This window comes from Microcebus murinus, chromosome 10 (assembly GCF_040939455.1).
Source record: "Microcebus murinus isolate Inina chromosome 10, M.murinus_Inina_mat1.0, whole genome shotgun sequence".
NCBI lineage: Eukaryota > Metazoa > Chordata > Mammalia > Primates > Cheirogaleidae > Microcebus > Microcebus murinus.
Window position 1 is genome coordinate 56,160,150 of NC_134113.1, and position 25,396 is coordinate 56,185,545.

General features: G+C 39.0%; 1 protein-coding gene and 1 non-coding gene across 3 annotated transcripts in view; both read left to right on the plus strand.

Moving 5' to 3' along the window:
- Positions 1–25,396, plus strand: part of SCN8A (sodium voltage-gated channel alpha subunit 8) — a 177,417-nt gene that overhangs the window by 51,966 nt on the left and 100,055 nt on the right. For both annotated transcript variants that reach the window (XM_076007281.1, XM_076007280.1), the window contains exon 2: positions 5,741–6,068. In XM_076007281.1, coding sequence (XP_075863396.1) covers positions 5,793–6,068 — 276 coding nt within the window. In that variant the 5' untranslated portion in view covers positions 5,741–5,792. The remainder of the gene's footprint in view (positions 1–5,740; positions 6,069–25,396) is intronic.
- LOC142873638 (small nucleolar RNA U13) lies at positions 20,033–20,136 on the plus strand. The gene has a single exon (XR_012921628.1). It is a non-coding gene; the product is annotated as a small nucleolar RNA U13 (small nucleolar RNA).

The following is a 25,396-nucleotide window of genomic DNA, read 5'->3' on the forward strand; positions in this document are numbered from 1 at the left end:
CTTCAACATACTGATTTCCTTTCCTTTGGAAATATACCCAGTAACAATATTGGGGAAATCATATGGTAATTCTATTATTAGTTTTTCAAGGAACTTCCATACTCTTTCCATAATGGCTATACTAGTTTACAGTCCCATAAACAGTGTTTAAGAATTCTTTTTTCTCTGCATTGTTGTCAACATTTGTTATTTTTTGCCTTTTTTGTAATAGCCATTTTAAGTGGGGTGAGATACGTCATTGTGGTTTTTGTTTTGCATTCCCCTGAGAAATGTTAGTGATGTTGAGCATTTTTGCATGTATACGTTGGCCATTTGTATGTCTTCTTTTGCAAGATGCCTATTCAGCCACTTTACCCATTTTTAAATCAAATTATTTGGGGTTTTGTTGTTTGTTTTTTTCTTTGGGGCTATTGTGTTCCTTCCTTATGTATTCTGGATATTAATCCCTGCCAGATGAACAGTTTGCAAATCTTCTTTTGCTTTCTCCAGGTTGTCTCTTTACTCTGTTGATTGTTTCCTTTGCTATGCAAAAGCTTTTTAGTTTGATATAATCTCATTTATCTATTTTTGCTTTTGTGACCTATGCTTTTGAGGTTTTTCTCCATAAAATCTTTGCCTAGACCAATGTCCTGAGTCATTTCCTCTGTTTTCTTCTAGTATCTCATAGTTTCAGGTCTTACATTTAAATGTCTTTAATCCATTTTAAGTTGATTTTTATATATGGTGAGAGATAGGTAGGGCTCTAGTTTCATTTTTCTGCATATGGGTATCCAGTTTTCCCAGCACCATTTATTGAAGAGATTGTCCCTTCTCCAATGAATGTTCTTGGTGCCTTTGTCAAAAGTAATTTGGCCATAAATATGTGGATTTATTTCTGGGTTATCTATTTTGTTACACTAGTCTATGTGTCTGTTTTTATGCCATGCTGTTCTCATTATTATACTCTGTAGTATATTTTGATGTTTAGTAGTATGATGCCTCCAGCTTTGTTCTTTTTGCTCACAATTGCTGTGGCTATTTGGGATCTTTTTAAGTTCTATATGAATTTTAGGGTTGTTTTTTCTATTTCTGTGAGGAATGTCATTGGTATTTTGATGGGAATTATTTTGAATATATAGGTCACTTTTGGTAGTATGGTTTTTTTCACAATATTAATTTTTCTAATCGTGAACATGGATGTCTTTCTGTTTTTTGGAGTCTTCTTTAATTTCTTGCATCAGTGTTTTATAGTTTTCCTTGTAGAAATCTTTCACCTCCTTGGTTAAATTTATTTCTAGGTATTTCTTTCTTTTTTTTTTTTTGTCTATTGTAAATGGAATTGCTTTCTTGATTTCTTTTTCTGCTAGTTCATTGTTGGTGTATTCAAAAGCTACTGATTTTTGTATGTTGATTTTGACCTGTGTGAATTATTAATCCATAGAAAGGAATGAGAAATATGCTATAGTGTGGATGAGCCTTGAAAACTTTATGCTAAGTGAAAAAAGCCAGATACAAAAGCTCACATATTATATGACTCCATTTATATGAAATATCCAGAATAGATAAATCAATGCAGAATGCAGACAGGTGGTTACCAGGAGTCAGGGGGCGGAGGAAGTTGGGAATGAAGAGAAACTGCTTATGTTTTGGAACTAGGTAGTGGTGGTGGTTGTGAATATGCTAATTGCCACTGAATTGTTCACTTTAAAATGTGAACAATTTTATGTTATGTAAATTTTATCTTAATAAATTATTTTTTTAAGAAAACTATGGGATACAACTATATATGTACACTCACCAGAATGGGTAAAATTAAGAAGACAGACTGTCATTTCCAAGTATTGATGAGGATGTGGAACACTGGAACCTAGTTCCTAGTGATTTATAATATCATTTAAGCTAAATATATGCCACCTTCTGACCTAGCATTCCACTCCTAGCTATATGCCAAAAAGAAGTAAATATATGGCCACCAAAAGACGTACAAAGGGTTCTTAGCCGCTTTTATTCATAATAGCTTAAAACTATAAACAACTTAAATCAAAGTAGAATGGATAAATTGTGCTACAGTCATACCCAGATTATTACAAAACAGCAATAAAAATAATGAACTATTACTACACACAAAGCAAGTTGAATTTCACAGAAATAGTGTTGCCTGAAAGAAGCCAGATTCCAAAGATTATGTTTATATTCTACTTATATGAAGTTTAAGAAGAAGCAAAACTAATCTATGGTGATAGAATAACCTTTGCTGGGGTGGTTATTGACAAGGAGCTCACGAGAGTCGTGAGTTGTCTGTGGTGCTGGAAATAAATCTTCTGCATCCTCATCTGAGTGGTAGTTACTCAGGTACATACATATGCACAAAACAAGCTGTGCACTTAAGGTTTGTGTGCTTTATTATATCATACCTTTAAAAAAAAGTAGAAAAAACAAAAAACAGTTACCAGAGCAGGTGTTCTTACAGAAAAGCAATAGCAGAGAGTGTTTGAGACATGTAAGGCTGTAGAAGGCCTTGAGTGACAGTGAAGTGGCAGAAATTTAGAATCTGTTGTGTAGCTCTGGTAGGTTTGAGGGAGAGAAATGATGTAAGGAAAGCAGACTTTCAGGGAAATGGATCTTTGGAAATGTGCCAGGTGGACTGAGGGCTGGTCTGCCACGGGGAGGCTATTGCAGTGGGATCTGAATTAGGGCAGTACTGTTGAAATGGGAGCTCTGAAGAAAAAGGAATTGGTAAGCCTGGTGGTGACTGGTTGAGGATGGACAGTAAAGGAGTACTGGGCAGAGATGACTGAGGTTACATGCTACATGGCTGGAAAAACAGTGGGATGGTCCCAATAACAGAAATAAAAGAATGCTAGAAGGAAAAATCAGTTTTGGAGTAAGATGAGTGGTTTTAAATGCTTTAATTTTGAAATGGTGGCGGGCCCCCTTGCTACACTGGTGGGACTCAGGAGAGCAGTCATGGCTGGTGATAGAAATCTGAAAAACACTATACAGACTGTAGAGTGTAACAGAGAAATTTCAGAAGGCCAGCCCTTAGAGTAGGGAGAGGCAGTGGTAGGGGAAGAGGAGACTGCAGCTGTGGTTAGGACCAGGGTAACATAGTGTTACTTAAGCCAAAGAAGAGAGAGTGCAGGATGAAGATGTAAAGGGAGAAGATAAAGGAAGGAAAAGGAACAATTGAAAATGGGATGGAGAGAAGGGATAATTAGGGGGACACAGTCTTGTAGAAGGCAGGAGGAAACAGGTCTGAAAGTGAAGGCAGGGGACTTAGCTGTGGACTGCTGTGAAGAACTCAGGTGCCTGCAATTAGATCACAAGAATTTGTCAGCATCTTCAGTGACTTACTCTTGCAGCATTTTTTGTCCTCTAAGTAGGAAAAGAGGGTGACCTAGGATTGAAAATGAATGTGGATGTGGGAACCAAGGAGTCCCATGTTTTTGGTCTTACAGGTTCCATGCATAATCCTATTCTCTTTGAAAGGGATACAGAAAGTTTAAGACTTCTGGGAATTTATTCTCTGTATGGTACAATTCAGTGATGATTAAGTGCCAAAACAAGTAGATAGAGAGTGTTTTGAATCTTTCTTTTGTCATTTTCTGGCTGTATAACTTTAGGCAAGCTACATTAATTCTCTGTGCTTCTGTTTCTTCATCTGGTAAATTGTGATAATAATGTCTACCTCATATGTTTTTCCGGAGATTAAATGAGTTAATATAAGAAAGGTGCTTAGAACAGTGTGTGAAACGTAGCATGTGATAAATATCAGCTAAGATCATGATGGATGCTATAGGAGTGCAGAAGGGGAAATAATTAGTAGAGGCTGGAGTTGGTAGGAAACCTGTGTGGAGGAGTAGGGATTTATTGGAGGACAGTGCAGGAATAGATAGGAGGAAAGGAATGAGGGAAAAGGAATTCTAAGTTGGAGAAAGCATTATAAATAAATTGTTGGATCAGTAAAGCCATAGCATTTCTATGTGATATAACTAATAGCCCAACTATGCCTGTGTTGGGGAGTAGTGGAAGATAGGAAAGGAGGATGGGTAATTGGTAACTGTTAATAATAGAAGAAGTGTGAGTTGGGGCACCAGAGCTCTTTGATTGGGATTTTTATCCCAGCCCTGTGACTTTGGGGAAGTTGTCCAGTCTATTAGGACCCCAAGTTTCCTTATCCATAAAATGAAATGGATTGGATTTGTAAAATCCCCCACAGCTCTGAAATCCTGTGCTTCTTACGTGGAAGTGATTTCTCTGACCCCACGGTGTTTTTCTTTGCTTCACATTGCGTGGGGCAGACTTGTGGTTCTGGCATCTTAGCCCATGTTGTGAGTAAGCTGACCAGCGGCGTGCAGACACACTCGTACACAGCCTCGCTGCACTTAGTAATCACCACCACTGAGAGATCTGGAGTCTCAGCAGGTAGATTTATGGAAGGGCCCCTGGGGCATTTCACTCCCAAATTACTTAGAGTTAATTCTACTGCTGTTCTCTTGAGTAACCTCAACTTTTATGGATACTTGTCTTGAAGTGGACCCTGAGGGCTAATCTTTAGCTTTTTAAAAAATGTTCCTTATTGTTCCTGTGGTGGTCACAAAACTAAAGGAAAAAAAGCAGCACCATGAGCACCCGATGATCTGCCAGCAAAGCCCTGAGACTTTCACAGCAGACCCACCAGCTCAGGTCCTTTTGTGAGTGTAACTGAACGCTGCTACTTTTGACCCCAGGATTTCTCCTTTTCAAGGTGTATGTTTAAATAACCCCAAACTGTATAAACACAAATGGAAATGGGCTTTTCAAATACCAAGCTTAGGAATCATTGGCTGTCATATGCCATTACTTCAGTTTTCTTTTTAGAAGGGGGTTTTGGTTTGTGACTCTGTTCTGTCCCGATCCTTCCTGGTTTGAGCCCCTCAGGAGTCGCACACAGGCCACTGTGCGGCTGTTCAGCCTGCAGCAGTGTGCTGCAGTGCTGTCGCATCGGAGGGAATTCTCTAAGTTTCCACTCCCGTTAGCTTGTTCTCTTTGCTAAGAGGGAGGTACTTAGAGCAGTGTCTGCCCTCTTCACAGAAAAAGTCCTTTGTGTTTGTCCCTGGCAGGAGCCTTCATCGTTGAAGATACTTCTGGACTTCTATCCTGGATAGATTTTATACAACTTGGTGAATTGAAAAGTAACTTGAAATGGAAGAACTAAAGCATATGGAAGCTATTTTATCTATGTTTTGTGCCTACAAAGTTTTGAAGGGTTTGTTTTGTTTTCAGAAACTGAAATTTGAGAAGAGTGACAGTTTATCCTTGTGTTGCCCTTGAAAGGAAGAGTATTCCTTTGGGGAGTGAGCTCTGGGAGAGGAAGGTGGCTTGAGCTTATAACGACTCCAGAGCTAACTGGGTAACATTAAGTATAACTTATTTGTTTAGAAGTTCCTTGAGGGGATGGAATATATCTTTTTTTGTTGTATGAGGTTCCTAACAGTGAATTGTATCTAAGTAAATATATAATAAATACTAGCCACTCAGGAGACTCCTATCTTTTCATCTGCCTCACAGATGAAATAGCTCATAGCTACTGAGGGGTAGCTATGAACATCACCTAGTCCATTCATGCCACAGGTTTTCTGAAAAGAAAACTAACCATGTCGTGGAAGAAGCTATGTGTTGCAAAGGTTCTGAATAAAGGTTGCAAGTGAGATGGTTTAGTCTGGCCTCTTTTTAGAGCAGTGATTGATTAATGCTGTCTGTGTTGCTGTTTCTTCCACAGCTGACCTGTCCTGGACGCAGCATAACTAACGAAGCTGCTGCAGGATGAGAAGATGGCAGCGCGGCTGCTCGCACCACCAGGCCCTGATAGTTTCAAGCCTTTCACCCCTGAGTCGCTGGCAAACATCGAGAGGCGCATTGCTGAAAGCAAGCTCAAGAAACCGCCAAAGGCTGATGGCAGTCATCGGGAGGACGATGAGGACAGCAAGCCCAAGCCAAACAGTGATCTGGAAGCAGGGAAGAGTTTGCCTTTCATCTACGGGGACATCCCCCAAGGCCTGGTTGCAGTTCCCCTGGAGGACTTTGACCCATACTATTTGACACAGAAAGTGAGTTGGAGGAGGAACAGCAGCTGCAGATACCCATTTCCTAAGAGGCTTGGGGGAGATGGGAGAGAAAGAACTCTTTGCCAAAGTTTGGATAAGTAGTTAGCCTTTTGTTTCAGTTCTGATTTATGGGGATTATTTTCATTTTAATTGCTACTGAGGGTCGTTTGTGGGTCTTGGCAGCTGTCAACTCTATTCATAAGACTTCTCTTTTTTGGCTCTAGGCCAGATCAGAAAAAGAGGACATAAAAGAAATAGGACTGTTTGATAGAGTCTAAAAAAGATGGGATAGCAAAAGGTGGTACAGCCTTGCAGAATCTCTCTCAAACACACGTTCAAAATTCCATCTTTAAATATGAAGATGATGTTACTATTGTGACATGAGCAGAGCCTTTTGATAACATGGTAGGGATGCTGGATATGTTCTTGTCTAGCCCCCTTTGTGACACTAGATCATAGCTATTGATGATAGGAATAGAATAGAGTACAAAACTGGGCCAATAAGAGAAACTCCGGGTCATTGGCCTTGTTACATAGTTGTCTGGATTGATTCTTACAACACTGATTCTTGCAATAGAGTCAGTTCTATTATTCTTGCAAGTAGGGAATACCAGTAAAAGAAATATTAATCTTCATTTGGCCAAGGGTTTCAAACTTCCTGAACAAATATTTGAGCAAATCTTGGTTTCTTTCTCATGATTATCTTCTGAAACAAGGCAACAAATGGAGAAAGAAAGCCTCCTGGAAGATCCACCAGCCACTAGTTAGCCATTGAATCCTGAGGATTGACATCAGGCACAGTTTTAGGGGACCCCTCATTGACAGATGCCATTTAAAGAATTAGATTGATAAGTTTTTCCAGATGAAGGGGAAAATGGCTTTGTGTAATTATATAATTACAAATAGAAAGCTTAACTAAACTGCTTTTGTTAACAAAACTGCCCTTAATTAAATTGCCTTCCATTCTTTCAATTTTGTAAGAAATTTCATCTTCTTTGGCTTAATAATGGAACAGAAGTAAGACCAGGCCAGTACATCTCTTAACTTAGCTATAGTTGTGGAGGCATTTTTAGTTCAGGATGACAAAAGCAATTAAGACATTCTATACACAAAACGGTCCTTTATCCATGTACTTTTTTTTTTTGAGACAGAGTCTCGCTTTGTTGCCCAGGCTAGAGTGAGTGCCGTGGCGTCAGCCTAGCTCACAGCAACCTCACACTCCTGGGCTCAAGTGATCCTACTGCCTCAGCCTCCTGAGTAGCTGGGACTACAGGCATGTGCCACCATGCCTGGCTGATTTTTTTTTTATATATATATTAGTTGGCCAATTAATTTCTTTCTATTTATAGTAAAGATGGGGTCTCGCTCTTGCTCAGGCTGATTTCGAACTCCTAACCTTGAGCGATCCTCCCACCTCGGCCTCCTAGAGTGCTAGGATTACAGGCATGAGCCACCGCGCCTGGCCTATTCATGTACTTCTGTTGCAGCTCAGGATAGCGACACAATAGGAAAAAGTAGAACCTATGATCTTTATCTTCCATTGTGGAATCTAGAACGTCTAAGGAACAAAATGTGATATGATATAAAGGACAGTAGAGGCCAGGCGCGGTGGCTCACACCTGTAATCCTAGCACTCTGGGAGGCCGAGGCAGGCGGATTGCTCAAGGTCAGGAGTTCAAAACCAGCCTGAGCAAGAGCAAGACCCTGTCTCTACTATAAATAGAAAGAAATTAATTGGCCAGCTAATATATGTAGAAAAAATTAGCCGGGCATGGTGGCACATGCCTGTAGTCCCAGCTACTCGGGAGGCTGAGGCAGTAGGATTACTTGAGCCCAGGAGTTTGAGGTTGCTGTGAGCTAGGCTGACGCCACGGCACTCACTCTAGCCTGCGCAGCAAAGCGAGACTCTGTCTCAAAAAAAAAAAAAAAGGACAGTAGATTGGAAGTAAGAAATCCTTACTCTATCAATACTCACCATGTTTATTATTTACATTTTTATTTTTTAGTAAATATATTGCCCAAGCTATTACAAATAATTTATAGGGAAATAAATAAAGGAAAAAAACCTCAAAACTAATTCATGACTTTTAGCATGAATTAGTCATGCTCTGAGCCTAAACTATTTTTTTTTACTCAAATGCAAGTTAAATTTCATTTTATTAAGCCTGACTTAAGATATGAAAAATATATAGAGGTATTAGTTGTCAGAGCCTACTTTTCCTTTATATACCTTTTCCCCTGGCTACTGCCCTATAGACAGCTTCTTTCCATTCCCAGTGCATCAGATTCCAGTGGGCTGGCTTGGGAGTGAGGACTCATCAAAGAGAGCGGGCTTCTGGCCCTGATGGGTGTCATTCCTTGGATAAGCCAAATTGTTGTTGATGGAACTCCATTAGGAGACTGGCTCTTCATGTTGGAAACTCTGACTTTAGCCTTTGGCCTCACCACAAGGGTAAATTGTTCCTTAAAATGGTAACCTTAATTGTATTTTGGTTTGTAATCTTTTTAAAAATTTTTAATATACCACCATGTAGAAAAGTTCATAAAACATTAATGATTACAGACTAACACCATGTCAAGAAATAACATTGCTAGCATTTCAGAAGTATTAATTATACTTTTAAATGAAGGATTCTTCAGTTGATTAAAAATAATATGCTTGCTCAAGTTTACTTGTAGCTCTTCACTGGCATTGCTAATATGGGTGGAAAAACTCCACCACCATCCTCTTAGTGTCCCAGCTGGGTCTGGGAATTTAATTGATACAGCATAGATTAACAAGAGAAAAACATAATACAAGTTTTACGTGGCATGGGAGCCCTTATAAAGAAATGAAGATCCAAAGAATAAGCAGTTATAGTCAGTGACTTATATACTGAATTGTACAAAAAATAGTAAGTTGTGAAGAAGCAACTAAATTACTTCAGGAGGCTTGAAATATCAGAGATATTCTAACAAGGTATTACAATACAGTATTCTCTCAGTCTCACCTTCTAGTCCTTGAAGATAAAGATGTTGCCTTTCCCTCTAATAGAGAGAGTCTCTTTCACATGGGAATTTCATCTTCTGCTCTTAAGGAACAACAAGAAGATCAGAATGATCTTTTTGCACCTGCTGTTTTGCAAATGTCTTAACCTATTTTAAATAGTCCATATGCCAGAATAGTATATTTTAACCCTTTTACTTCTTACTAACTAGGCCTTTTACTGGGCTAAATTAGCAAGGCCTCTCCTTCAAGAAAGCACACTGGGAATTAACCCACAAATCAAAAAATTATAAGGGTAGAAATGACTTTAAGAGGACATTCCTTTCTGTTTGTTTTTCAAGGGCTGCCTTAAATAATTCCTGGCAAAATAGAATCTCTTTTCTTTGTTAAGTGGTGCAAGTGGAATCCTTTATCTTTTCCTCATAGGTCTTATTTTCTAACTGATTAATCATCTTTGTTACGGTCATAGAAATTTGTTTATCATTTCCTTCCCTCTTTCTTTTTGGGGGTAAGAGAGAACTAGTTTTCCATTAGTAAAGTTCAGGTTTTATCCCATTGTGAATTTCACACTCCCAAGGGACACAGGGCCTTAAAAATTACGTATCACATTTTCAAGATACTGTTGTTTATTCCAGCCGATGCTAGTTTGGCTCTCATAAGCTTCTGAAGTCCTTGTTGGGTTTCACACTGATCTTTCCAGCTGGTCCCTGCAAACAACCTGCATTATCCTCTCTGAATTGCCTCGGACCTTTTAATGCTACAACTTTACGTTTTCTTTGCCTCTTGGTATTTTGTTTTAAGGTCTCCTTTCTTTGGTTTTCTTGTTTTTCAACTCTTACATATAACTGAATTTAAGGAACATTTAAAACTTTTATTTATTTAATTTATAAAATAAGCAATACAGGCGGCGTGGTGGCTCACGCCTGTAATCCTAGCACTCTAGGAGGCCGAGGCGGGCGGATTGCTCGAGGTCAGGAGTTCGAAACCAGCCAGAGTGAGACCCCATCTCTACCAAAAATAGAAAGAAATTAATTGACCAATGAAAAATATATATACAAAAAATTAGCCGGGCATGGTGGCACATGCCTGTAGTCCCAGCTACTCAGGAGACTGAGGCAAGAGGATCGCTTGAGCCCAGGAGATTGAGGTTGCTGTGAGCTAGGCTGACGCCACGGCACTCATTCTAGTCTGGGCAACAAAGTGAGACTCTGTCTCAAAAAAAAAAAAAGTAATACATTTTCATGGTTAAAAATTAACCATGTAAAAGTTTCCCTTTTACATCTGCCCACTTCCTGTCTCCTACACAGGTAACCACTGATAGTACTATCTTCCAGAGTTTATGTATATGCAGGCAAACAGAAATGTATTTTAAGGAAGTTGAACTCTCCTTAAAACCTTTATTCGTTTTCTTCCCACTGTTTTCTTAAGCCTATTGAAGTCTTAATTTTGTTATTTATTTTTCTTCTTTTATACTATGGAATCTTAAGTTTTATCAGTGTCAATTTTCAATTCATTTCTCCCCCTCCCCTACTTTTAAGTAATTTTTAGTGAAAAATTAAGGACTTTTTCTATATTGCTGAAAGTATTTCTTTATCTTCACTATAAAAATTACTCTCCAGTGCTTAATTTTAAATTAATTTTGTTGAATTTTAAATGAGCATATATATTCCTAATACAATTACTTAAGTAGGTAGCAAGCAAGTCTGTGGATTAAGATGAAAGAAGGCCTTCAGAGCTGACTTCTATCCCCTTTCCCATTTCTTAGAACTGATAAATGATATATGTGTCCCTTTTATTTAATGGGCATACCCTCTTATAAGAAAGTCCTGTAAACAGAAATCCAGATTACAGGATTGATTGATGTGTCTTGAAATAGGGTACATTAGTGTTACATTAAAAAATTATATATGGCTTCCCAAAGTTCAATTTACCTTCAACTTTTCATATGTACCTTTTCTTGCAAAGTGGAATCCACTTAGGATCATAGAAAATTATAATTTGGTAGCCTCAAACATCATCTAGTTCAGCCTCTTCATTTTATAAATTGTATGAGGTGTACATACTTTGTCAAAAGCCAACACCATTGGTGATTGAATGAAGACTAGAACTCATGTCTCCTAACTCTATATTCATTACAATGTATTTCTAGTTCCTCTTTTCTCAGTTTTCATTAATTAGTCTTCAGCCTCAGTTGGCTCAGTTCTTCTGAAACTGGGCAGGCAATATATAGAGAGAAAAATGAGCTCCTTTTTCATTCACATCCCTGCTAATCCCTGTGGTTTATAGGACAGGTCCTAAAAAGTACAGTGCTTCTGGGGGGAAGGATAGTATTCATGTTAGCCCCAGTATTGCACCTTCTCCAGTGAAGGAGCGCCAAGTCTTCAAGTAGCGTTAGACAAGCTACCCAGGTACTTGGGCTCATTGTCTGTGTGCTGCAGTTGTTCAACTGGACATGTGATCTTGAGGCAATTTACTTAACCTCTCCACCTATTGTTACTTTTGAAAAAAGATTACTTCCTACCTGCCACAATTCAACCCCAGCCAACAGCAGAATGGTATCCAGTCATGCATCACTTAACAACAGGATTCATTCTGAGAAATGTGTTGTCAGGCTATTTTGTTTCTGTATGAGAACATCATAGAGCGCACTTACACAAACCTAGATGATATAGCCTACTACACACCTAGGTTGTATGGTATAGCCTATTGCTCCTAGGCTAAAAACCTGTACAGCATGTTACTGTACTGAGTGCTGTAGGTCATTGTAATGCTAAGTATTTGGTATCTAAATATATCTAAGCATGGAAAAGGAAGTACATTTCATCATAGCTATGACATTATGATGGCTTACAAGGTCACTAAGTGATAGGAATTTTTCAGCCCCATTATAATCTTATGGGACTACTGTCAAATAAGCAGTCCATCTTTGACCAAAACATCATTATGCGGGGCATGACTGTAGTGGAAAAAGCACCTAACTGGGAATATAAAACCTTGATTTTAGTTCCAGCTTTGCCTCTTGTTGTCCCTTGGCCAAATTACTTCAATTTCCTTATCTATAATATTTGCAAAATAAAGTTGGACCTATTATATCTTTCTAGTTGTATGTCACACTTTTGCCTGTCACATATTGTGTTTTAGCTGTGGCAAACTGCTTTGTTTCCTTAGTGTCACACTCCTCCCCTTCTGATCTCCCCTCTTGACCTTTTGATATTCTACCCATTTGTCTAGGCCCAGCCCAGAGGCCACTTTTTCCTTCTAGCCTAACTTGATTCTCCTATACCAAAACTGATTCCTTCTCCTGAATTTTTATAATACAGTAAGATCTTCAGTCTCACCTGGGATAAGAAGTTGGTTTCAAGTTTTACTCAGGTTAGGTGTGAGAGGGCACCTCTGTTCCCAACAATGTTTATTTTCTCCTTACCTCACTAATATTAGTTCCATCAGCTTCCTCAAATGAAGAACTTTTGAGTGATACTCTCCCCCTACCCCCCATCTTCTCTCTTCCTGCCTGCCTGCCTCCCTGCCTCCCTCCCTCCCTCCCATGTATGAGCTACTGGTAGAAAATCCTTGCCAAGTCTATTTTGACACACTTTCAACAGGTATACAAGACAGAGATAGTCTGTTAAAGGAAGATTTGTGTTCATTAGGTGTGATTACTAATCAGTTGTTGCCTGCTCTTGAACAATAAGCCTAGATGCTGCTTTCTGTTTTAAATAAAAATGACATATTTTAATGCTTTGGTTTGTTAAAAATTTTTTTCCCCAACAATATAAGAAAACAAAATTGTGTTTTGGTTATTTTTTTTACCAAATCAAATTGAGGCAAATGCTTGTGAGCCATTGATGGAGGGGAGGGGATGGATTACTGGTGGGCAGCAAGTATGGATTCTTATCCGTGCTCCAGGTATGGTTACCTAGAGGGAAAGGGATTTAATTAAGCATTCCTAAATCAGATCTCTGTTTTATAGCCCTAGCAGTAGATCAAGAGTTGGGAAATCTTTTTTCTGATCCCATCCTCATCCCAGTCTAATTCCATGTGATCTCAGGCATACCACTTTACCATTCAGGGTTTCAATTTCCCCAATCTAGAAAGTTAAGATTATACTAACAGCTAATATCGCACCTATTTTACAGGGTTGTTATAAAGACCATTTCTTGGCTACTCTATGTAAAACAAAATAGCCTATTGCCCCAACCCTACTTCATTTTTCTCTGTAGCACTTAACAAGTGACATATAATATGTTTATTTATTATTATACATCTTCTTGTATCATCATCAGCTGAAGCAGTGCCTGCCCTGTAGTAAGCACTCAATCAGTATCTGTCGAATGATTAATTAATCTTATGAGATAATGCATATGAAAATATTGCTTTTCTAAGTGCTGTGGACATGAAAGGTGATGTTATGATTTTTTCCCCAGTGAAAAATTTTCCTGTCTGCCAAAATGAACTAAACTCTAGGGGAAAAAAGACTGATTACCAATATTTCTTCCTTTTCTAAAGAATTGTTTTCATTTAAGAGCTGAAGAGGTGGATCAGGAAATAAGTTTTCTGATATTTTCAGAGGGCTGGGTAACTGTCGTTAAGTGCCACCAGTCTTGTCACTCCTTTTGTGAAACCTTAGAAAGGACTTTATAAAAGGTCATTAGGTAACAGCCTCTTAGCTACGGCTTGAATCTCTTCCTCATTTATTGATCACAAGTGAGTATCATACAAAAGATGTTATTTCCTGAGTATTCTAAGTCCTTCAGTCATGTCTGCTGTTACTAAGTGTTTTGATTTTTCTCTGCTGTGTCAATTGTGTTGCCCTCCCCATATGAACTGACTTTAAGGGAAATGAGAAAAACTGGTGTAGAATGTGTACCAATTTGGGTCATCTCATATAAAATGTGATTACTTTATTCAACAAATATTTCTTGAGTACTTCCTATATGTGAGGCATACTGTTCTCTTGTAGGAAACAAAGATTAATAAAGTCCATTCTTTACCCCTAAGTAACTTATAACATGGTAGCATATAGTGTGATATCACTTTTGACAAGAGGGCCCCAGGATTAGTTCATAATAAGAGTAGTATTTGAATTAGGCCTTGGATTTTATTTTATTTTTTGAAATTTTTCATTATAGCAGCTAGACTTTAGAGCCTTGTATTTTAGAAAGGAGGGACAGACTCACATTCTAGGCAGAAAGTATGCATGAACAGAGGCTCAGAGAGAAGGGTGTAGGACATGAAAGAAAAAGCCAGCTCATCTAGTTGGATTGGAATGTGGGGAAGTAGCCAAGGAGCAGAGGGAGGTGTGGCTGGGAGTGGGGAGCTGGAGCCAAGGCAGGGGGGCGCTTAGACTGCTAGAAGTTTGGTCTTTACTTGATAAGCAACAGAGAACTACTGAAGATTTTTGGATGGGAATAAGGATATGGGATTAGAGCTGTGCCTGAGGGAGATGAATGTGGCAGCCATATGTAGGACAGACCAGAGGGAAAGAGAACTGGGACATAGAGACCAGCTGTGAAGCAATGATGGTCTGAATTGTAGTGGTGGGAGTGGAAATTAAGGGGAATGGATGAATTCAAGAGTGAACGATGAACTGATGAACTGATCGGATTTTGTGATTGATTATGGAGGGCTAAGGAAAGAATTGAGCTTACAATGATTCGTTTGCTCGTTACTAAGTTTTTTATTGATTTTATTGTGATCCAATATTATCAAAATTTTATTGTGATCAAATTTTATTGTGATCAATAAATATATGCCCAGGCTCTGTTCCATGCCCTTAGGAACAAAATAGAAAAGGCTTATACACTCTTGGAACTTAGGTTTTGTTGGGGAGACAGATAATAAACACATAAAATCATTACAGATACATGCATTAATGGAGATAATATCCAGCTATTAATAGTTTAGAGGTTTGTGATGTTCTAACTTGGTACAGAGACCAAACTTGGAGAAACTAGAAGAATCAAAGGTTACATGTTCTCTCAAATATTCAGTATCTTAAATATGTCTTTAGCAAGTACTAAATTATCATCTTTAAAAGGACCCATTATACAGATATTCTCAGTTGTTTAAAAGCCAATGTTGTCACTGTGTTGAGAGAGTTGGCCAGTGTTGGATTTTTACATAGGCAGGAGTCCAATATATTTTAGCATTAGCGTGAGCTATAGGGATCCAGATAAACCCAGCATTTTCTCCAGAAAGAGCCTCAGGTCTTCTTAAGTCCTTATACAAGTACTAAGTTGTGATTCCAAAGTTCTGAGCTACATAGTATATAAGAGACAGCTTTTACTGGAATTCTAGGATGTATGTTATTAGCTAATCACCTCAGCCATAAAATTCCACTGATTGGTAATTGCAGGAACTAATCTCTGTTGGTTTCCCCGGAGTATGAGTTGTGAAATTCTTCTTATCCTAATAAAAAGTGACCTGTTGATGGTCAGTGGTTAATAATGACCATTTAAATGTTAGAGAATGTCTCAAGATTACAATGATATTGATCATCTTCTGAGAATAATTAAACATATTTTAAGTCCTTTCTTAAGAAGAGTAAGACTATGTCGTCATAAACAGAGGGATATTTCTCTTACTATTTCAAAATTCACAAATGAGTTGTAAATACTTCTTTACATAGAACCCTGTTTGGCACAATTTAAGATTAGAATTGTCCCACTGTATAACAATTTCTGCCAACTCTGATTCTACCAGTAGAATTTTTGATATAAGCTCTGAAGTGCACTCCTATCCCAGACACTTTGTGGAGGCTACAAAGTTTGGCCTGTAGAACCAAGTTGGAATAAAAGATTTCTCCAATTTCAGAGGACCGGGTACCCTATCTACTGTTCGAGTTCAATCCCTCTCCCCTGTACCTTTCTAACACCTCTGGAACTTCATGCTTTTGGTTATCCTTTCTCTTTGCCTTCCCATATTCATTCCTTTCCCTCAGCCTATAAACATACTCAGAGCCTTGACTTCATATCCCCAACTATTCTAATCTCTTCTCATGCCACTGAAACTTGTAAAGAGGAGCATTTACTTACCACCTACATACCTCCCACCTGCTCCTTCAACCTTGTACCCTGACTACATCCTCTCCTCTCATGACATTCTCAAGATAAGACCTTCCCAATAAGGTCTCAAGTTGCCAAGTCTAAGAAATTTTTTAAGTTCTTATCTCACTAACCTTCTCTGCTGTGTTTGACACTGTGAATTTTGCCGATTTTTGCAGCTCTTTACTTCCTTGGTCTAATTTTCCTTATATCTCAGATTCTTCCTTCTCTTTCTCTTTCATTTCCTCTACCTTTTTCTTAAATGTTAATATTCCTCCATGCTCAATCCTTGGCCCATGTTCCTCTTATTTGGCATGCTGTCCCTGGATAATTTCATCTAGGCTCTCAGTACCAGGACTCCTGACTCTATAGCTCCAGCCTGGAATGTTCCTTAAATATTCAACACATTGCCAGTCTTTTCTCTCTGGATTTCCCACAGTAACTCAGTGTGTTCAAAATTGAACTCATTTTCTCCCCCTCAAACTTGCTTATCCTCTTTTCTCTGCTATCCTTCTTGATGGCATCACCAAAATTCTGGATATCATTATTGACTTCCCATTTTCTACAGTCCCTGAGGATCCAGTATTAGGGACATCTCAGGATAGCCAGGTTTCAGTTCCAGGGATGTTTGCAAACTTTCTCCCATGCCATGCTGTCTCTATAGACTTTATTCCAGAATGGTTTTTTTTGTTTTTGTTTTCTACTATTATTTTTAGAAAGTTTTCTATCATTTTGTGTTGCCTCAATACAGAATGAATACAGTCAGCTCTCTGTATCTGTGCATTCTGCATTCATGAAGTCAACCAACCTCAGCTTGAAAATATTCAGGAAAAAAACAAACATGTCTGTACTGAACATGTACAGATTTTTTTTTCTTGTCATTATTCCCAAAATAGTACAATTTACATAGCATTTACATGTTTACAAAAATACATTTGTATTAGGTAGTATAAGTAATCTGGAGATGATTTAAATTATATGGAAGGAGCCAGGCGTGGTGTCTCATGCCTGTAATCCTAGCACTCTGGGAGGCTGAGGTGGGAGGATCGCTTGAGCTCAGGAATTTGAGACCAGCCTGAGCAAAACGAGTGAGACCCCATCTCTACTAAAAATAGAAAAAATTATCTGGGTGTCATAGCTGTCCCAGCTACTCAGGAGGCTGAGGCAAGGAGTATCACTTGAGCCCAAGAGATGGAGGTTGTAGTGAACGACAATGACGTCACTGCATTCTACCCAAGGCAAAATAGCACGAGTCTGTCTCAAAAATAAGTAAGTATATGGAAGGATGTGCATAGGTAATATGCAAATATTAAACCATTTTATGTCAGGGATTGAGCATGTGTAGATTTTGGTATTTGTGCAAATCCTGGAACCAATCCCCCTGGATACTGAGAGACAACTATATATTGGGGTTATTTTAGTTCATTTGTTTCATATTATATCTTCAGCATGGTATCTGTGGCATAGAAAGAGTGAGAGGACTTTTCAAACTAAAATTAATGAATTTTTATGGGTAGATGAGCTAAGGGATAGAAAAGGTGACCATATAGTTTCAGTTGGGCACCTAACAGAAAGTTGAATGTGTTATATATATAATAGGTATAGGTTAGTTGGTTTTAGCTATATCTTTTCTTTATGTCTAAGAGATTCATTCATACATTCAGCAAACATATGAACTATCTACCTTGTGCCAGATAGGTATCGTATTATATAGTCTGCTTGCTAAGCTGAGAAAGACACAGTAGATGGAAGATAAACTCCTGCCTTTTACAGATCTCAGGGTCCAGTGAGAGAGACTGACATGTAAACAAAGATGACAATATTCTGTGTTAACTGTGCTAATAGAAGTGAGTACAAGTGCTGTGAGGACATATAGGAGGTTAGGCTAATTCTCTTTGAGAAAGTTGAATGGGGCTTTCTTCAGAGAGGAGATGCCATTCCCTTAAATGTTGAGCTGGACCTTAAAAAAAGTTTCACCTGTCAGAGAAGAGAAGAAAGAGTAGTTCAGGTGTGAGGAACAATGCATACAAAGGCTGAGAAACATGAAAAAGGCTGAATTGTTTAAAATAGTGACTAGTTGTGACCAGAGCATAGGGTGTGGTTTGCTAAGACAGGAGGTAAAGCTTGAGAGGCAGGTTGGAGCCCAGAGTGTCTGCATACTAAGGAGTTTTTGTTTTCTCCCACTTTTGGAGTTGCCAGATCCAAAATAACCTCTGGGACCCATTTTGAGCCAGTGCAGCCTGGCAGCTACTCTGGACTCTTGCTCTGGCTTGTGTACAAGTGTCCTTCTGGCTTGTGCCAAGTGTGTGAATACTAATTAACACGAATGTCAGCCCTTAGAGTCTTCTGATGGCCACCCCATGTTTAGAGCCAAAGAGCAGAGCAGCAGCAGTATGTGACAGCAGTGGCAGTACCATAACCACATTTATTCAGGGTTTATGCTGTGCCAACCCGTGTGAAGGACTTCTTGTGATCTGTCATTTAAGCCTCACAACAATCTGATAAAGTAGATATTGATAATTATCCGTATTTTATCAATAAGAAAACCGAACCTTTGTAACCTTAAGTAAGTTGTCTAAGATCATGATGGCTAATAAGCAGCAGAGCTGGGTCTAGAATCCAGGTCTCTGTGGCCTCAGAGGCTCTAAACCACTCTGCTCTGCTGCTTTCTTTTTTTTTCTTTTTTTTTTTTTTTTTTGAGACAGAGTCTCTCTTTGTTGCCCAGGCTAGAGTGAGTGCTGTGGTGTCAGCCTAGCTCACAGCAACCTCAAACTCCTGGGCTCAAGCAATCCTGCTGCCTCAAGCCTCCCTAGTAGCTGGGACTACAGGCATGCGCCACCATGCCCAGCTAATTTTTTCTATATATATTAGTTGGCCAATTAATTTCTTTCTATTTATAGTAGAGACAAGGTCTTGCTCTTGCTCAGGCTGGTTTTGAACTCCTGACCTCGAGCAATCCGCCCACCTTGGCCTCCCAGAGTGCTAGGATTACAGGTGTGAGCCACCGCACCTGGCCTGCTCTCCTGCTTTTTAAGAGAGAAGAGTGAGAATAGATTACAGAATATGAATTCAGTAAACAGAGGTGTTAATGTGCTTTATATAATAAGCCTGCATTTTGCTCTACCCTAAAGCAGCTGCAGTCTTTGCGCCCTAAGAGGGTAAAGAGGAGGAGAATCAAAGGCAAATTCATTTTGAAGGACAGTGAGGAAGAATAGCCACGGAGGAGGTTCAGACCTGCTCTGCCCTGGGGACCAGCATCGTGCTGGCTCAGCGGCAAAGCAGGTGCATGGTGCTGCTGTTTTGCCAGATGTGGCTTCCTGTGACCATGATGTGGGCAGGAAGGATGTCAGCTGCTCCAAATGTGGGTTAGAGGGCATGAGGTTACAAGGTCAAACCAAATGAGAAAGTGTATGCAGAAGCACCTGGAAAACTAAAGCCACAGACACACGTGGTGCTAGCTTTATCTTGATGAAGCTTAACTTGGGAAAAAGACCATTAACAGCTGCTGTGACCTTGGAGGCACATGCAGAGGGTTTTCTTTTTTGTGAGAGTTAAAGGGATTAAGTAGAAGAGGGTCTACTTCATTGATCTGAGGGTTGGACCAGATAACCTGGTGTGGTAAAAGAGTTCAGGCTGGAAGCCAGGATACCTAGACCTTAGTAACTCTCCCAGTCCTGCTCACTAGCTCTGTGACCTTAGTTTAGGCAGAGTACTCTGTGCTTGGTTTCTTACCTGTAAAATGAAGAGTTAGATTTGATTAATAGTTCTGAAGCTTTTAAAAATTGCAGTGTGGCACAATAATTAAGAGTATAGGCTTTGTAGTTAGACTGCCTTTGTTCAATGCTAAATTTTTCCATTTAACAGCTGTATAGTCTTGGGCAAGTTATTTTAACCTCTCTCCCTCAATTCTGTCATCCATAAAATAGTACCTACCTCTGATCCTTTTGTAGTTCATAAGCGTAATGATTGGGTTTTCACGCACGTGCGTGAGATGTACTTCCCTCAAACATTGTTACAACATCTGCACATTACCCGTCTGACATGAAAAAAAAATAGTACCTACCTCATAAAGTGGTTGCTATGAGATGGCTGTTTTATAAAGCATCTTAGTAGGGTGCCTGCCACATAGTAAATGCTTAGTAAATGTTGAATATTATTTCTTCAAATAGACTCATAAATAAAATTATCAGTGACTAAAAAGGAATTTTTTAAAATATGGGATGTAGAGGTCTCTTTTGCTCACTTCTCAGTACAGTAGCATAGAGTCTTGGAAGATGATGGTTCTAAGTATTCATACTGTTCTAACAGAAGTACAAGCCTAGGGAAAAAAAATTTTGCCTGTGTGCTCATGTCCTGCATTAGTTCAGTATTTCTAAGGGCAGCTGGGTAGTACAACTGCTCTAGAAATGCAGTCCAGTTGTGCCTTTGCTGAAGCCTTTCCTGGGGCTTATTAGGGATATGTAACTTGTCTTGTGATTTTTACTTGAGAAATCCTTTAGGCAGATTAGCATTAAAGACATCAGGACTCTTTAACACGGTAGAGTCATTTATCTCTGAACAACTTCCTAGCCTGATCTTTTTAGATTCTGCATTATATTTTCCTTTACTAAAACAGTGAAATTTTTAAAAGTCACTTGTTTGTTGCCTGGTATATTGGCTGTATACATAGTTATTCAGAAGTGAACGCCAAATTGCTCTTGATTAGTGGACAGCTGGCCATTTGCCTAGTTCAGAAGAGGTACATAGGTCTGGGAGAATAGGTATATATATTAGGTTTAGGCAGGCAAGAATTTAAGGCCAGAGAAGTCAGCTGAAAACAAGAAAGTCAGATGGTTCCAGAGAACAAAACAGTTAAGATTTAGGGTCCAGACTTGGGGACAGTCATGAATCGGTGCCAATAACAGTTATAACCAGATGGACTCAAAGGATATTGGTTCCCAACTACCTTCTTGTAGATTAGCTAAATCTCTGAGCCCCCTTCAGTGTTCATTATAGCCAGAAGGTCATCAGATGCCTGTAGGTTACCATTGTCCTAATTGAGATGGTGACCTCTCAGGAGCCCGAGGACCTGGTTGAATGTCCCATAGCAAACCAAGGGTTGGATAATGATAATAAACCAGAGTGCCCCACAGCAGAGCAGGGGCTGGTTAATAAACATTTCTCTAAGAAGCTTTCTGCTCTATGGTACACTCCATCCCTGCATTGAGTACTCTTCTATACAATGTCCTTTCATATTTACACATTCTTTATTTTAATTTATACTTTTTGCATGGCTAAAAAAATTATTCCAGTCTTGGGGTGGGGGTGATGATATGCTCATAAGTTGGTTGCACTGCAGTACTGTGATAACTGTGTGGTTTATTGTATTGCATTTGCAGTATGCTAGTATTTGTTTGGCATGTATATGAATGTGCTTATACTCAACCTTGTACGATATCCCTTCCCCTAATTGTGGGCCCCAAAGAGAAGACATCTTACCCTGAGTTAGTAATGGCACAACTCCTACATTGTGTGCTCCAAGCCCCACATGCTAATTAGAAATGAAAAGCCTGTGCTTTTCAGGAGGCTCATTTCATGCTGGCATGACACATTTATTAATACTCCATGCCATATCTCATTAAGAGCTGTTCCACCACTCTTAATGGGCCTTGTGCTCAAACACATTCAGAGGCTGTTGTAACTTAATATTTCCCCTTCCCTTTTAACTCATTTACTTCAGAAAGATCTAATTTAAGACAGATTAGATGAAATATTATTGGATTTCATGAGCACCAAGTGATTGTTACTTAAGAAGTAGTCTCATAAAAATCCAAAGCTTGCTGTCCTTCCTACTCCATCTGGGCTTTGAAGGATCTGGCACTGGAGCACAGTGTTGAACAAGAGACAATGAATGTCATTTTGTGGATTCCCACCAGCAGTCTAACTGGGATTACAGAGGTTTAATCAGCTGTGCAAAAAACTTATTTATATCTATATTTTTTAAAAAGCCACTTTATCACCAGTCATCTCTATTTATTCTCTCTCCCATATTCACTGTTCTCCTGAGAATGGGATAAAAGTAGGGGGAGACAGTGCAGGGGCAGGGGTGGAAAGCATTAAATGATGCAGTTGTGCATGGGACTGCTCCATGCTGCCCCCTTGCTGACATCAGTATGGTTGCCAGGATAGTTACTGTCAAGCACCATGGACATTGGACTTCACAGATTTTAACTTGAGGGAGCAAAATAACTAATTCAGGAGAATTCTACCAAGATATAATGTGAAAGAATAACTAATAATAGGCTTTCTCCTTAAAAGTATGGTTTGCTGCTTTGTTGTACTTAATCTTGGGTGCTCTGTGAATTTTCTAAGTCATAGAACTACAGGTATCAGAGCTGGAAAGATCTTGGCCATCCCCATCAGGCAGCCCTCTCTTATTATATAGATGATGAAAATGAGATCCAGAGAGATGCATTGGCTCATCAGGCCACAAGCTAGGTAGAGGCAGGTTAAGGAGAACCCAGTGCTTTAGGACATGACCTCAGAGATGATCTGGTGGCTCCCAAAGCCTGGTTAGCACAGATTCCTGGATTCTTCTGCAGACTTATTTAATCAGAACCTCTAGAAGTAGGACTTATGAATCTGCATTTTTTGAAAAAGCTACTCAGATTATTCTTATGTGGCTAATCTGGCCTTAGTCGGGAACTAGTATTAGTGTATCCTCTGGGCCAGATCAGCCCTGCCATCTGTCTTTGTATGGCCTGCAAGCTGAGAATGGCTTTTACATTCTTAATGGTTGGACATGTGGAAATTGTATGACATTTAAATTTCTGTGTCCATAAAGTTTTATCGGAACACGGCCACTCTTATTTACATGTTGTGTGTGGCTACTCTTGCACGACAGTGACAGAGTTGAGAGGTTTAACAGAGACTGTACAAAACCCACAAAGTCTACAAACCTCCCAACATTTACTACCTGTTTACTACCTGTTCCTCTGCAGATAAGGCTTGCTGGTGCTGGGCATACATTACTCTCTCTCCTATCAGCACTGCAGACACCAGTGTTAGAAGCAAAATCCCTAAGCTTTGAGTACTTGTGTTGGTCCAGACACCATCTTGCTTAATGCAAAAGATTTATGAAAATCTGCATGTCAACTATCTGTAAATCTATTTTAACAATAAAGTATGGCTTATGGTAACGCAACTTCCTACTAAAAGTATAGGGGATTCACCTTTATTTCAAGAGGTTTAGTGTGGACTAGATATTTATTTCTCTTTGAATAGAAAAAAATGATCCCGTTTTTATACTTGATGAAGATATAGAATGTAAATATTTAGAGAGAGGTGATGATAAATGATTTTTATTCTATGTGCAGCATTCAGTACCCAAATTATGATATTTGTACTTCACACATAAAATGTCCTTAATAGAGCCTTTCTACTTACAAAATTATAATTTTAAAACTCACTAAAGGTACTTAGTTTTCCTCAGGATCATCGGTCTCCCACTTGCCAGCTCACCACTGATACGAATTCAGAATCCTAGCTACCACTTAGTTTTTCTTCAGCCAAGATGTAACAGTTTCAATTTCCTAATGTCTTATTTTTCTTTTTCCTCTTCTCCTTTTCCCTCACTTCAGTCAATATGAACATTTGTTCATTAATCAAGCAACAGACATTTATTGAGCACCTGCCATATGCCTGGCACCGAGGGTGCTGATTCAGTGATAGGAAATACCCCCATGGTACCTCTCAACCTGTATTTCCATCATGACCAAACTAAGAGACAAGAGAAATGGAAGGTATGGAGTACATTACTTTTTAAAATCCCATTGTCTATCTCCTAAGGCAGGTAGGTGATTTTATAAAGACCTGGTCTGGTGGTTTTTAGGTCCTGAGGCATGGGCCAGTGCTTTATGTGGTGTACCCCCGGGGCTCAAATTTCTCATGCGCCAGAGAATCCATTCCCCACACCAGCTTCATTCTCTGCCATGTTGTCGCTAAACTGCATCTCAGTCTGGCATGGTAGAAGCTGTAGAAAGGCTCTAAGCTCAGCATAATATCCCCCTACTCTTTGCTATGACCTTCCATAGGTGGTGTCCTTCTCCTGAGCTTTTGTAAAATGCATAGAGGATAATCATCCCTCTTTCACCCACACTTCACGGGAATCTTAGGAGGTTGAATGAGGAGATTATTTAAATGGCCTGACATTTTCATAGAGGGAGTTGCTATAGAAACACAGAGGGGTACAAGTACTTCAGAGAGGGAGTTCTGGGCAATTCCTGGGCTGTTTCTTTGGGAAGTCAAGAAGGGCCAAAGGTTGGCCCTTGACCTGTTTCAGGCTAATCCCAGGTCTGCTACTTCCTCTTGCTTTTAGGATTAGGTATCCTCTGCAGCATACCAGAACCAGTACATCTAGTACAGGAAGAACATCATCACAGCACAATATGAAACACTAGGGATGGTGCAGTGGGTGTTTCCAGAATGTACAGGGCTCAATACCAGCATTGCTTTTCCACTGGGAAGAGAATAAACATGACTCTGGCAGATTAGGAAAGAAAGGTGTAGAAAATAAGAAGAAAAGAACTTTAAAATAAAAATCTGCCAACTATTTATTGGAAGCATAGGTGCTGAGGGAACTGTGAGAGGAAGTGTAAGGGTGGTTTCTTCCTTCAAATAACTTAAAGCCTAGTTGCAGAGGATAGAGGTTAAAAAAAAGTATGATGTTAGCTGTGGGGTTTTCATAGATGACCTTTGTCAGGTTAAGGAAGCTCTCTACTAATATTTATAGTGGTGTATTTTTATTTATTATGAAAGAATGTTGAATTTTTAAAAAATTATTTAAGACCTTTTATTAACAGGTGCTTAGAGTTTGTTGGCTTTTTTGAAAAAATCAAGTTGTAAACTTTTGTTACAAATTAAAAATGAAGTTCTTAAAAATCTCAACTTGACCAGATATGAAACAATTTAAAAACCTTTAAAGGTGTATTGAGAAAAACCCTGCTTTTTTAAAAAGCACGTTTGTTATTACCAAAAAAGAGGTCTTTAGGTAAAAATAAAAAAAAAATCCCATGCTGCATAGATAATGCAGATAGTTCTAAGTTATGTGGTCAAATGGCAAAAAGCAAGCGCTTAAGGTCTTCAACTCAAATCTTTCGTTCATTTCTTATTGCTGGAATTTCATGTTCATGTCTTCTTTTTGGATGACTAAACCAGATGTTGGATTTTGTCAAATGCTTTTCTGCACCTTTTAAGATGGTCATGTGGGTTTCCTCCCTTATTTTATTAATATGTTGTATTACATGGGTTGATTTTTATGCTAA